This window comes from Schistocerca gregaria, chromosome 1 (assembly GCF_023897955.1).
Source record: "Schistocerca gregaria isolate iqSchGreg1 chromosome 1, iqSchGreg1.2, whole genome shotgun sequence".
NCBI lineage: Eukaryota > Metazoa > Arthropoda > Insecta > Orthoptera > Acrididae > Schistocerca > Schistocerca gregaria.
Genome location: NC_064920.1, coordinates 62,656,960 through 62,671,813, shown reverse-complemented (window position 1 = coordinate 62,671,813; position 14,854 = coordinate 62,656,960). Strand labels below are relative to the sequence as shown.

At 45.0% G+C, this 14,854-nt stretch overlaps 1 protein-coding gene across 1 annotated transcript in view; it reads right to left on the bottom strand.

Annotated features, from left to right (window-relative positions):
* LOC126361403 (glypican-5-like) overlaps window positions 1–14,854 on the bottom strand; it is a 169,024-nt gene that overhangs the window by 13,213 nt on the left and 140,957 nt on the right. The window contains exon 4 of the mRNA XM_050007832.1: window positions 13,817–13,979. Coding sequence (XP_049863789.1) covers window positions 13,828–13,979 — 152 coding nt within the window. The 3' untranslated portion in view covers window positions 13,817–13,827. The remainder of the gene's footprint in view (window positions 1–13,816; window positions 13,980–14,854) is intronic.

Genomic DNA, 14,854 nt, shown 5'->3' with positions numbered 1-14,854 from the left:
GCGTATGAAGTTGGCAGCGTAACAGAGTCACAAGTGAAGAACGATAGGCGCTAGGCGTTCAGCCTGGGGCGCCAGCCAATCACAGTGCAGTGAGCACTGCTGTTACTCACGTGCTGTGACGTCAAAGTTCCCGCGTTGCCGGCTTTGTTTAGTAAATGTGTATACAACGTGAGTTGTGTGTTGTCTACCGCGTGTTTCCGTTGTACTGTGTGCTATATCGTTGTGACTTTTGTTACGTTGTGAGTTTATTTACTTGGAAAATGCCACCGAAAAGACTTCGTTCACCTAGTGACAATCCTTTGCGTCGAGGGGTGCCGCTAAACAGCCAGGCACTGGAGTTGCTGCGCAGAACTCGTGAGTTTTACGAGCAGGAGAAAAACTACCTAAGCATTCATGGACAGCCATCAATTCCTGCCGACAAAGTGGTGGAACGTACATCGAAAACTCTTGGTATTAGTGCAAGAACGGTAGTAAGTAAGGGAGTATTACTACAAAACTTGGAAGATACTGAAGTGAGCCGTAATGATTCCGAGCTGTCTGGATCAAATAATACATTTTTATCAACCCCGGGAAAGAAGAAAAAGCGGCGTAGTCCTATCACAGATTTAGATTCTTTCCAGACTGATGCAGTTCGTAGGCATGTTTATGCTTACTACAGCAGAAAAGAGTATCCGACTGTAGCTAAGTTATTAATCTCTTTAAAAGAAAGTGAACTCTTCAGGGGTGGAAAAACATCACTAAAAATTGTGCTAAAAATATGGGTTTCCGTTACAAAACGCTAGACGGACGCAAAGTACTGTTAGAGAGGGCACATATTGTTACCGCTCGTAGCATTTTCTTGCACAAAATTGTGGGCAGAGACATTCATTCCATAATTTGGCTAGACGAAACGTGGGTTAATGCCGGGGAAGCTGTCAGTAAATGTTGGACGGATAACACACCCAGCAGTAGCGGCCATCAGCCGACGGGAAGAGGAGCTAGATTAATTGTGGTCCATGCAGGCTCCTCCAGTGGTTTTGTCCCTGACGCACTTTTAGTTTTTAGATAAAAAAAGACTGGTGATTACCATGAAGATATGGATCACACACGATTTGTTGAGTGGTTCAGGAACCTTTTAAAACAATTTCCTGTCCCTACAACAAGTGTAACTTACAATGCTCCATATCATTCGGTGATACAGAACAAAGCCCCAACTACAAATGATCGGAAAGAAGTTATGGTGCAGTGGTTACAGGCTCGAAATATTGCAGCGGATATGGGTATGACAAAGGTTCTGTTATATTCTCTTGTTAAAGAAAATAAGCCTACGACACCTACATACGTAGTAGACGAAATTGCCAAGGAGCAGGGTCATACTGTAATAAGGCTGCCACCATATCACTGCCATTTCAACCCTATTGTGTTAGTATGGAGTGACGTAAAAATGTATGTAAGGAACAACAACAAGTCCTTTACAATAACAGAGGTCGAAAAGCTGTTGCATGAAGCTCTTGTGACTGTGGATGCAGCCCCATGGAGAAAAAAAGTAGAGCACGTCGAGAAGCTTATACGAGCAGCACAGACAATAGAAGGTATTATCAGTGGCCATGAACAATTAATGATTTTTCTTGCCGATGACGACGTTGAAGACGGTTTTAGCGATGAATCGGACAACAGTGACGATGGCGAGCTGGATGGAATTGCGCCATTATCGCTGTAAATTGGTTAGTGAAAAAATTCTGATATTGGTTATTTATTGCAATCTCGGTTATTATTTATTTTGTAAACTACGTACATTACTGATTTTAAAGTACCAGTCGTCAAATGCTTGTTTTTTGTATTTCTTTGCTCCGTTATCGAAAGGGTGCGCATTGTTATGCTTTAACATGCATTATTATACGGTTGTTTACTTCCTGTCATTGTAGTACAACTAAAAACGAGTTTTTATATACATTGTAATTGCTCAATCGCTTGCATTTACGAGACGGAACGGAAAACTGTATCGTCTGCTGTGTATATAGAGGCTGCTGTTCCAACATCGCTATTACAGTATAGCCAACCTAACTAGACAAAAAGCGAACTGTCAAGTGCAATGTTTCGCCGTCGGGGGTATATGGGACTTAACGTCTATGGTCATCAGTCCCCGAGAACTTAGAACTACTTAAACCTAACTAACCTAAGGACGTCACACAACACCCAGTCATCACGAGGCAGAGAAAATTCCCGCCGGGAATCGAACCCCGGAACCCGGGCGCGGGAAGTGAGAACGCTACCGCACGACCACGAGCTGCGGACTGCAAGATATCACAAACTGTCGAAACCAATTACAGTATAATAAAGTTTTCATCACCTTTTGCCGTTTTTCATAAAAGCGTCGTTCATCGGATCCTAAAAATAAGTTTAAATATTTACATTTGCCTCGTTGCCCAGCGACTGCTTTTAGTTAACCACTAACTACTTACAGGATTCTTAGGCCATCATCTCGTGACAACTGACTTTCTCAACAGCAGATAAAAGAGCCACTGGAGTGACAGAAAAACCAAATAATGAACTAAATTTCAACGAAAATTCTACTAACCTGCTCAGGCGATGATTCAGTCTACGACACGCGAGACAGATATATCAACATAAATGCTACAGCTTCCATTAAACTTCCACAAATAATGAAAAATTCTGAGTTGAAAACAGCTGTCAGGCAAAGAAGTTCTGTATCACCAAAACCAACTTCTGGAGCCTTATACAAGCAATCAGATCGCTTGAATGAGAAAAAGAATAAGGAACACGTGCTAATGGAACATAGGTTTTTCCCATAATATTGTACAGTTTACACCTCTTGGAGATAGATTTCATACACCAGTTGAAGAACGTAATAGAGCAAGGATGAATTTTTACTCTGCTAATATGAAACTTAGCGACGGATTAAAAGTATGTGCCGGACCGGGACTCGATATTGGGAACTTTGCTGTTCGCAGGACGAGCAATATATCAAGTGAACTATTCGAGAACGTGTCACGACCGCGCTGTATGGATCATTCGGTAGAGAACTTGCTCGCGAAAGACAAAGATCTCCGTTTCAAGTTTTGGTCCAGCACAGTTTTAATTTGCCAGGAAGTTTGACATAAAGGTAGTTTAGAATTTCTATGTAGAGCCCCCGTTAATGTACGAGGGTCGTTCAGTAAGTAATGTGAGACATTTCTCTTCTGAAAGCAGTTGGTTAGGTTTCCAGTGCACCATATTATTCTCCACTCTTGCGATCACAAAATCCTAATGATCAACATAATCTTCGTTCAGTGCGAAGACCTTACGCCGCCTTACTGGCTCCCAGAATGCCCGCACGATACCACCCTACTGGTCGACGTGGGAACCAACGTCTTGCTAGATCAATGACCTCCTCGTCATCCGCGTACTGTTTCCCGCGGAATGCATCCTTCATTGGGCCAAACAGATGAAAGTCGGAGGAAGGTGCGAGAGCCGGGCTGTAGTGTAGACGAGAAATGACAAACCTTTGAGTGCCCCAACTGGTGGACGAGTGCGTCAGCAGTCCCAACAGGGACGTCCAGTTGCGCAGCTAGGCGTTTGATTGTGATCTGTCGATCGCCTCGAATGAGAGTGTCCGCACGTTCCAGCACTGCAGGAGCCACAGCTGTGTGCGGCCGGCCAGCGCGTGGGAGATCGGACGAGTTTGCATGACCTTGTTTGCTATGATGACGTACGCCTCGTCCAACCACTCACCGTGGTTTTGTTCAGTGCTAGGTCTGCGTAGACGTTCTGCAAACGGCATGAATATCTGCAATATGAATATCTGCAATGCTATGGTTTTCCACCAAAAAAGAAAATCAATGACATCTCTCTATTAGGTGGCACATCCGTTACAGACTCCATTTTGAAGGCAACGTACAGCGTCACCACCTAGCGGAACTTCATGAAACTACGGGCGCTGAAGCCGGAATATTTCACGATGTCCCACAAGCCTCGCATTTTTGCAACCGAAATTGGTCGGCAAAAAGTGTGTTGCATTCCTTATTGGAAGCCCTTCGTATAATCAGCGCACGTAAAAGAAAACATCAGCATACACATTAACAACTATGCCAAAAAAACGGGTGAAGACTTTTGTGTATTTAGCGCTGATTAAGAGAACAACAGGACGGACAGGAAAAGAAATGTCCTCGTGGTTTTTAGTCTGAAGACTCGTTTGCCACAGCTGTCCACGATACTCTGTCCTGTGGAAGCCTCTCCATCTCCAGATAACTACTGCAACTCACATCCATTCGAATCTTCTGGGTGAGTACTGCCATTGCACACACTTGACATATTGTACTCAAACCTTGATATTCATTTACAGTTATTTGCACACAGCTTTTTGTTACGAAAATTCTTGTTTCCTCAGAAGGTTTCCTGCCAACCTATCCCTTCCTTCTGTCAATTATGCCAAAAATGCCTTACCTCAAAAAATAAATAGAAGAGTAAAACTGGTCTACAGCGCTTTTCGTAAACTAAATATCATTTTCAAAGCTAAGTTTCCGATGCGCCCGAACAGAAAATTTTGTAATGAGTTTGTACTTCCAGTTTTGGCTTTCGACAGTGAGACACGACTTTTAATGTGAAAACCATTCAAAAACTCAGGGTTGCGGTGGATAATGGAAAGATGCATTTCGGGAATCACTTGGAGATCAGGGAATAGACTGGGTAGGAACAAACAATTACTGACAGATAATGAGAACTAAAGGTGAGGAGACATGTAGCTAAGCGAATGGATGGTGGATAGATCAATAAAGCTCTTTAGTATGTCAGAGACACGGAAAGGCCGAGAAGACGACCCGGTGCCATGCAGGTATAGCTGAAGGCCTAATGGCTGCAGGAACCAGTGGGAGGTTAGGTGAATGACGAACGCCTGTTGATGACGATGCTGAAAAGTTGCGGCATTTACAAATGTAAAGTTGACGTTACGTGCAGATTTCATACAAAGGACGGTCCGATCCATGAAACTGAATGCCTACTCGTGAATAAGTAAAAGGGCTCATCCTACGCAACAGCAACAGACGTATTTACCTTTTTAAGTGTTACCCTGTTTCTCTCCTAAGGGCGTCGAGCGTAATTAAATATTTATAGTTCGCTTCCGTAGCCGAGTGGTCAGCATACAGTGATAAGCCAGAACATAAAGACCATCAACACCCTATCGATATAGTCCCGTCCAGGCGATAGCAGCGTCATCTCCTGAGGAGTAACCTCTAGTCAAGACATATGCACGGTGCATACAGTATCAGTGAGCGTGCTGTCGTGTGTAGACTGGGGAAGGAGCGCAATCTGACAAGGGAATGGTTCAATATTTTAACATGTCGAAACCTACTCTGAAATTTTTTACACAGGAAGAGTAAAACGAAAGAAATTCACTGTGAAAACTATAGCTGCTGAGAGACACTGAAAGTATTAAAAAAATAGCTAAAAATAGCCAAATTCGTAGCTCGCCAGGCGGCTGTAGAACACAAACACACACACACACAGCCGAGGTCGGCGGTACATTTCTAAACAGGAAACACAACACAACCCGATCATAATTTGTAAAGGGCGTTTCGCGTTGCCGTTCGTTGATTGTTTCTCTGACGCTACAGTACATAGTTATTACTCTCTCGGATTAGCCACTCAAGTAACATCTACTACAAAGTTGCTTTTTGCAATACTGGTAAGTATTGACAATACAGATAAAGTTGAATTAGTACTTATTGTCCTTTCGAAGGGAATGCCTGCTAATATTACTTTTTTTCCTTCCTGTTTCACAGTAATATGGAATCCATTAAACGTTGTCAATTTAGGAATGATGAAATATGAAGAACGTGGTTCCCAGCCGAAATCACTCGCTTCTCATGAGGGAGTATATATGTGTCATTTGTTTGTTGATTTCCTTGACATTCATTCGAATGATATCGACATTTCGTTTGACGATTCCATGAATTGTGGTTCTGAGGACGTCAGTTGCGCAAGTAACAGTTCAGGAGAAGAAGAATACCTTCCAAGCCTAAAAAAGTTACACGTACTGCAACAGCATTCAGCGACAAGGAAAAGGCAGTGTAATATTGGTTAAATGTAGGTGGGAGAATATGCTTGCAGTTATGCAGTGGCGTTTTTGTTCCGTAAAATATGAGCGTGAACTGTACAAATGGAAGAATGAATTATATGAAGTAAGAAATTTGCACCAAACGGAAACCAAAAACCATCTGAATGAAAAACTGTTCGAAAGATTTAGAACTGCTCTTGAGAGGCTATGCACCGTCACAGATGAAGATCGACGAGACTGAGCTCTTCGAATTGCATCTGACATGAACATTGCTAATTTCCAGGGTTCGTCGACAGGGCTATGCAGGTTCAAGAAATCGTACAGAATATAAATTCGCATAATTACCAAGTTTACGTCACGGAAACGTGTAGAGCTGCTGCCAGTGATAAACTATGCTACAGAGAAACTCATAGCTGAGGTAAAGACAAAACTTTCTGTTGTCCCCGCAACTGCTGTTTATAGCGCTGGTAAGTCAGGTTTCGTGAAAGAACGGCATTCCTACGGCGCTCTATCATTTGGGGATGAAAAAAAGAGACGCAGTCGGTTGTCCAAACAATGAATGCAATGACACATTCATATACAATAATGCTAGTGATAAGCATGAACAGTTTACTGTTTCCGCAGCTGTATACTGTCTTCAAGAACCGCAAGGCAAATTAGGGTCAAAAATAAAAAAAGATCTATTTAGTATCAAACATCTTGTAATCGACGTATCAGAATCTGGAAAAATGTGAAAGAAAAATTTTAGACGTTTCGGTCGAAGCGTATGCCTACCAGCTGCAAAACTAATTCATTGCTTCTGTTGGGCTCTGGAGATAACGACGCCTCTGTGTTTGTGGAGGGCAACGAAAAATCTTCAGATGTAATGTGGATTACACCTGGAACTATTAGTGCGATTCAACCACTCGATAAAGAATTTTTTCGACAGTGGAAAGCATTCGCCAGGAAATTATCAGACAACACAATTTCCTATACCTCTCATTTATTTCGGGTTTATCAGCGGAACACTGTTCTTAAGCTCCAGTTATTTGTGCATCACCAGTTTTCTTCGCTTCGCAACGCGTTATGAATTTGATGAAGTGTGCCTGGGTATCCAGCGCAATATGCAGAATAACGACCAGGACCATTTCTGAATCCATCCCAGTTCTGTCTAAATAAAGCTAGTGGTTACTGCGAAGTGTCTGACTGCATAAGTTTTTCCTTTTTCCGGTGTGCCTGGTGCAAGAAAAATGTTTGTTTTTGTCATTCAATAGACACTTCGCATTTTTGTGACGACTACATGGAAAATAAACAAAGAACTGTTTCACTGATAGGCAAATGTACAACATTCAAACATTATTATAAGGAATGGCCTACAGGAATTTTTATGAAATGTGGTACTGCAAGACACATTTAATTTCAACAAATTACAAGTCCTCATTGATGGAAGTCGTCTGTGACATCAAACACTGCCATGAATTTATTTTCTCTGGTAGCCACTTTTATCAGAATTACATGTGCAAGAATTGAACTGTCGATATGAAGTAATTCTAAAAGTGTTTGTATAGTTTAAGCCAGGCTTCCTCCGGAGCAAACAAGCTAACAAGAGCGAACAAAAGAGAACTCTGTGTGGTGTACCCGGTTTCCTCTTGCATGTTATTTAACACGACGTCGCTGCACCTACTTATGTGTCCCTAACCTTCCCTAGTTGCTAATCGGAAAATGGAGATCTGCAGTTTAACATGGAATCTGAACCAAATGCCTTTAGTGGCCAGTCCTACATCTGTGAAAAGTGAATGCTCGGTTAAAATCATAGTGAAAAATTTGTGGTCTGAACGGGATTTGGTCCCGCGCTCCATGGATCACGAAGCGTGCGATTTTCGACTAGACCATTTTTGCTTTAGAAAAAAAAAAAAAATAGCGTATCACTATTAGACCTTACATGCGTAGTGGAAACGCTAGTTGTATCACCTCTTGAGATGACGCTCGACGACGGTAATTAGTGTTCTGTTTATAAATTTCTCCTCAATGTTAATGAGAAACCAGGGAAAAATGGCAGCCGACATAGAGGAAACGTTTTGGACCAGTGCTAAGGAGAGATGGGATGCAATTCAGTGTAAAGTGCACGATCTCCACGAAAGTCACTCTTCCATACAAATTGAGACACTTAAATTCTTGAAACTTCGTGGCAGATTAAAACTGTGTGCCCGACCGAGACTCGAACTCGGGACCTTTGTCTTTCGCGGGCAAGTGCTCTACCATCTGAGCTACCGAAGCACGACTCACGCCCGGTACTCACAGCTTTACTTCTGCCAGTATCTCGTCTCCTACCTTCCAAACTTTGCAGAAGCTCTCCTGCGAACCTTGCAGAACTAGCACTCCTGAAAGAAAGGATATTGCGGAGACACACGGCTGCGCCACATCCTGGGGGATGTTTCCAGAATGAGATTTTCACTCTGCAGCGGAGTGTGCGCTGATATGAAACTTCCTGGCAGTTTCATATCAGCGCACACTCCGCTGCAGAGTGAAAATCTCATTCTGGAAACATCCCCCAGGCTGTGGCTAAGCTATATCCTTTCTTTCAGCAATGCTAGTTCTGCTAACCATACCTCGGGAAAAATTACGGCTGTAGTTTCCCCTTGCTTTCAGCCGTTTGCAGTACCAGCACAGCAAGGCCTTTTTGGTTAGTGTTACAAGGCCAGGTCAGTCAATCATCCAGACTGTTGCCCTTGCAACTACTGAAAAGGCTGCCGTCCCTCAACAGATACCCCTTCGTTGTGGTTGTACCTACGGTACGGCTATCTGTATCGCTGAGGCACGCAAGGCTCTCCACCAACGACAAGGTCCATGGTTCAAGGGGTGGGGGAGTATGCCGCATGTTAGCTCCAAAAACTAAAAATTAAGAAGACAGCGTTCATAGGCAATGTTCGCTACCTCGTGTTCTCTTCCGATCCCTCTAGCCCAAACATTTCTATCTATATTCAAGTGAATGATAGTGAATTTTCTGCAAATGCTCTTTCGCATGTGTTCGCTTCCATTCGCTCCATTGTAAAGCAGGCTTTAGTTGCTTAATATTGGTGTCTGTGAACTCTGGATAATTCCGCTACGCGGCGCTGCGTGAGTGATTCGCGAAGTCATATTGGACCATTCCCTTGTGACTTTGACCGAGGGTAGATTGTGATGGCTCGGAGGCTGCGCACGAGCATTTCGGGAGCAGAACGACTAGTCGGGCGTTCTAGGAATGCTGTTCAAGACGTGGCGAAACCAAGGCGAAACCACGTTCAGACGTCTTGGGATTGGGTAGCGACCATTCAATACAGAAGTTGGACGTTATGCTGGTCAGACTGGTAACAGGCCACCCGCTGAACTTTGGCGGAACTAACGTGAGACTTGAAAGATGGGGAGGGTATAAGTGTGTCTCAACAAATAGTGCACTCCAAACGCTATGCCTCGGCAACTGATGGCTCATGCATGTGCCAACGTTAGCACCACGGAATCGGCAACTACGACTGAAATGCGCGCGTGACCGTTGGCACTGAATTTTGGCACAGTGGAAGAGCGCAGTTCGATGGTCTCATTAATCCCGACACCATCTTCATCGTGTGAGAGAGCGGCTGCGTTATTCTCTGGGGGCCATTCACGTGGGGATCCACGGGTCCAGTGGAGCTCGTGCAAGGCACCGTGACGGCCAAGGAGTATCGTAGACTGGTTGCTGGCCACGTACACCCCTTCATGACGGTAATTTTATGCGACGGCAGTGGCATTTTTCAACAAGATAATGCGTCATGTCACAAGACCGCGAGTGTGATAGTGGTTCGAGGAAGACAGCGGCGAGAACCAGCTGATGTGCTGGCGACTCAGCTCGCCAAATTTGAACCTTATTGTATACCTGTGGAATGTGACTGAACCTGGCGTCAGACCTCCACAGCCCCCAGCCCGGATTTTATGGGAATTAGACGACTTGTGTACCCTCCTCCTCCAACGACCTTCCAAGGCCACGTTGCTTCCGTGTCACGATGCCTCGGCGCTGTTATCCGTGCCAAAGGCGGTGAAACCGCCTGGTTAAATCCACAGGACAGAACAAGTAGTTGGAATTGTGGAAGAGGGCCAAAATGAGCGGCTGTCAGTTGCACTAGAACACATATAACTTTATTTAGTTACCCAAACATTACAGAGAAATTTCCGAGCTTAACTATCGACTGAGTATGTCACACAACCTTATGGCTTAAGAGCACAGCCTCTTTCACTTTTGAAACGACTGAAGGCCCATAATTTAAAACACAAGTACAATAAATTTTCAAAAGGCAGGTTGTGCAAGGTTTTATCCTTAAATAATATTTCAAATGACGCTAAGGCCCAAACAATATAAGACTTGACAAGTAAGGAAGTTTTAATTTTAAAACGGCTGAAGGCCCATTATTTAAAACCCAACTAAAAGAATTCAAATTCAAACCATCGGCTATGAACCGTTAAAATGCACAATTAAACACCAATAAGAAAAGGCATCACAGCCAGCGGCGCTCAGAAGTTTCCGTGGGTCGGTCTGCACTTGAAATATTAACGTTCACTAAGGGGAGAGAGATAGTCGGCCCAACTATACCCGATCCGCCGGCAACCCAACCAAGAGACAGTCAACGGACCCACCGACGACTTGCTTTCCACACAAAACGACTTGCTTTCCACCCGGCCAGTACAAAAGGAACTCCAGTGCCAAAACATAAAAGGGATAGCCGCCCACAACCAAGTATATATAAGCTGTCAAAACTACACACACGTGTTGGACAGCGATAACACGGCGAGGAAAGGACACTGCCTGAATTTTACGTCAGCGGCCAGGGCAGGTAACCGGAACGCTAACGGCCACAAGGCAGAAAATTCCGCTGGGGTACTTAGACTTCAAATAACCAAAATACGGTTAAACTCCACCGGATGGTGGCCAAACTTTTGCCAACTCGCTGTTGCTCACGGGAATACCCCAACAGCCAACCATGAAAACCAACGGCACAATGTGAACAGAGTGGCTTCGGTAATGAAATCACGACTCAACTTTGATGTCCTGGGTCGCTGAGCCACGAACCTCAAAGCAATCAGAACAGCTCGCACACACTCCGACACACCGTAGGGACCGGCAGCGGGCCCGGTCCATTGTGACGCGCGGACATTTCCTGCCTGATCCACACCAACCGACCGACTGCCGCACACCGGCCAGCCGGAAACTATATGCACCAGACCAAAGATATTACAAGGTGCGAATATCGATACACGCCGCTGCTGCCACACGTAGAAAGAGGAAGAACCGCAGCATAACCGCGGGAAACCAAATGCAGAGTAACAGTCAAGGTTTAAACCAAAGCATAAGTGGGGTCCAGCACGGCTCAGGTGGATATAGCGGGTATTAGGTAAGTGGTTATAATGTTCTGTCTGATCAGTGTTAATTGCTGCCATGCAGAGGACACGAGTTCGATTCCTGGTACTGCCATGGATTTTTCCTTCTGAAGGAGTAGTACAGGGTGCACTGAGGCTCATGATGCCAACTGTGTAGCTACTGTACCGAGTAGTAGCGCCTGCAGGGTCTAGAAAGTCTGCAAAACAACTGGGAGAGATTGGTGTGCTGACCACATGATCCTCCATGCCGTATCCACACGACGTGCCGGAGATAGGTATCCCTTGGACCTTCATGTCTTGGTGAAGAGCTAATTTCTTTAAACAATTATAAACTGAAACATATTTTGTTATTACTGTTCCACTTCTCACATAGTCAATAAACTAAGATGAAAGTAATATGTGCTGTGTCTCGTGTTAGTTTCACGAGATCCATACGCTAGATTGGATGCCCTGTTAATACTGCAGCTGGAGGTCAGCAACATTTCACATTATTCAAACAACAGTATAGCCAACGGCTTGCCACAGTGGTAACAGCTGTACCCGTTAGATCACCGAAGTTAAGCACTGTCGGGCTGGGCTAGCTTCTTGGATGAGTGACCATCCGGTCTCTCGAGCGCTGTTGGCAAGCGACTCAGCCATTGCGAAGCAAACTGAGGAGCTACTTGATTGTGAAGTAGCGGCTCTGGTCTCGTAAACTGACATACGGCCGGGAGAGCGGTGTCCTGACCACATGCCCCTCCATGTCCGCATCCAGTGACGCCTGTGATCTGATGATGACGCGGCGGCCGGTCGGTATCGTTGGGCCTTCCAAGGCCTGTTCGGGCGGAGTCACGAAACAAGCAAAAGCCGCTGTAATTTATGTTTATTTATCGACAAAAAGTTTCGAACGAGCAATCAGATTCGAGTCACGGAGGTGTCGCCGTGGTTAGCACACTAGACAATGATTAGGGGGGATGACGGTTCAAATCCCCGCCCAATCATACACATTTTAGGCTTCCGTGATTTTCCTAAGGCGCTCAAGACAAATTCCCAGATGGTTCCTTTGACAAGACCGATGTCCTTACCCATCCTTTCGTAATCCGTGCTTGCGTTCCGTCTCTAACACCCGCGTCGTCGACGGAACGTCCGATTCTGATCTTCCTTCTTCCTTCAAGTCTCGGATACCATTACTTCAGGTTAAGGAAGCTTTTATAGCTTAAAGGAAGTAATTATTATCAGTTAGAGCAGTGGTTCCCAACAGATGGTCCGTGGACCCCCAGAGGTCCGCGAGCTATGCCAGAGGGGTCCGCGAGATGCTATTAGAATAAAAGATATATTAAATATATTTCATATGACATCAGATTTTTTGTTTTGGCCGCTTCCTGCATGAGCAGTTTTAAGCTCGATATATTTTCAATAATGAATATGCCAATATTTTTTCTAAGTACCAAAAATAGAAAACGTATAAAAAGACTCTTAACTTGGCTTTTTTAGGTACTTGATACTGTGATATGACAAGGTACCAACCATGCTTGATGAGGGGGTCCTCGAGAAAACTTTGTTGGGAACCCCTGAGTTAGAGAATCTGTCACTCATCCGTCCATTACCAGTTATTCTATTGGTCACTAGGTGGACAGATCGATAGTCAGTTGAACTGTTCCTCATACTGTCTCATCCTAGTTTATGGTACTGCTTTGGTGAGACAATATGCGGAACAGTGCAATGGACTGACAGTTCGTGCACTTAGTGACTAAAAGAAAAATATGTATAAGACAATGGACGGATGTGTGAGTAATAGATATTGCAAATGATAAAAACTATGCGATTTAAATACTAAAACGCCGCACCAGTTACAATTTCTTCATGCTGAGCATGACACATTTCGAAAATTTATTCTCATTATCAAGTGTGATTACTGCCAGTAACTGACTGGTTCTGTCAATAGAAGGCATCTCTCAGACCCAAATTGAATGTTCCAACAGCTTTCTTTGTGTTCCAGTTGGTGCTCTATGTGTCTGTCTGTCTCTGTCTCGTCTCTAGCTCTCTCTCTCTCTCTCTCTCTCTCTAAATCCCTCTCCCTCTCATCCGCACCCCCTCTCTCTATCTCTCCCTCCCCCCCCTCTCTCTCTCTCTCTCTCTCTCTCTCTCTCTCTCTCTCTCTCTCTCTCTCTAAATCCGTCTCCCTCTCACGCGCACCCTCTCTCTCTACCTCTCCATCCCCCCCCCCCTCTCTCTCTCTCTCTCTCTCTCTCTCTCTCTCTCTCTCTCTCTCTCTCTCTCTCTCTCTCTCTCTCTCTCTCACACACACACACACACACACACACACACACACACACACACACACACACTGTTGGAGGAGAGCCTACAAGGCACCATGTTCTCAGAGCCAGCGACAGCCTGCCCTGGGACATGGTTGTGTGCAGGTTGCTGGAGGGTACTTACTTTCCGACGCGCTAGCCGTTCCAGCAGTGTGCCGTGTCTCTGGTCTCAGCGAAGCTCTCGTCGGAACACAGCGACTCGGCTAGGATGGCGTAGAAGCCGCGGCTCTTTCTTAGGCTCGCCATGAAGGGCTGCAGCTTCGACGAAAGCTGATCACTGTCTGGTGCTGTCAACAAACCAAAGTGCATTTATCTTTAGGTACTCGGACTTAGTAGAACTCCATTCTAAATTGTATTTATTGCTTGATTAATATAAAGCACGTCACTCGTGAACTTTGGGGATATTAGTTGGGTTGTATGAAGTCACAGGGAGGGTGTGATATGCCTTGTTGACATCCGAACGTCGCAGCTAGATGCTGGGTGTGGTTAGAGTGTAGACATGATATCTACGCAGTCTGTTACAGACAGTTGTGTACTGAGCGTGGCAGTACGTTGTGAGTTAACCGGCTGTGAATGTGGCATGACAACCGAAGCATGAATCCGTCATAGAATATCAGACATTACAGATAGAGATGCGTAGGTCAGCTGTGTCCAGAGCTGATGTTCACTATCAGGGACACAGTGTATTCCCACGCGTAAACCGCCACACAGGAATTCGTCAAATTTTTGACGAACGGGCGTTACTTCTCTTCATACATGGCGGCTGAGGCTCTCCTGACTTGAGAAACCTCTTTCAACTAGGACTCTACGAACACAAATTCTGACACTTCGACACGGAGCTTAGCTACTGGCATGGGCCTGTGAACAACCACACTGGACCCCAGATCAGCGGCGGCGTGTAACGAGTCCCGGCTTGCATCCAGCTCCCACTTGCCAACAAGGCTGTGTCCAGGCAAGTGGTGGCTTGGTGCCCTCCAGCTAGCTCAGGGTTTTTGACGATCTAACTCGCCAATGAGACAGAATTTGGTGCCATATTCCTCAGGAGGGCATCCAAGAAATCTATCAGCCGGTCCCAAGCCGAATAGCTGCTTTCATAAGGGACAGAGGTGGACCAATGCGTAATTGATTTGCTCAGTTTGCGCAGCTCTTTCTACTGGATAAA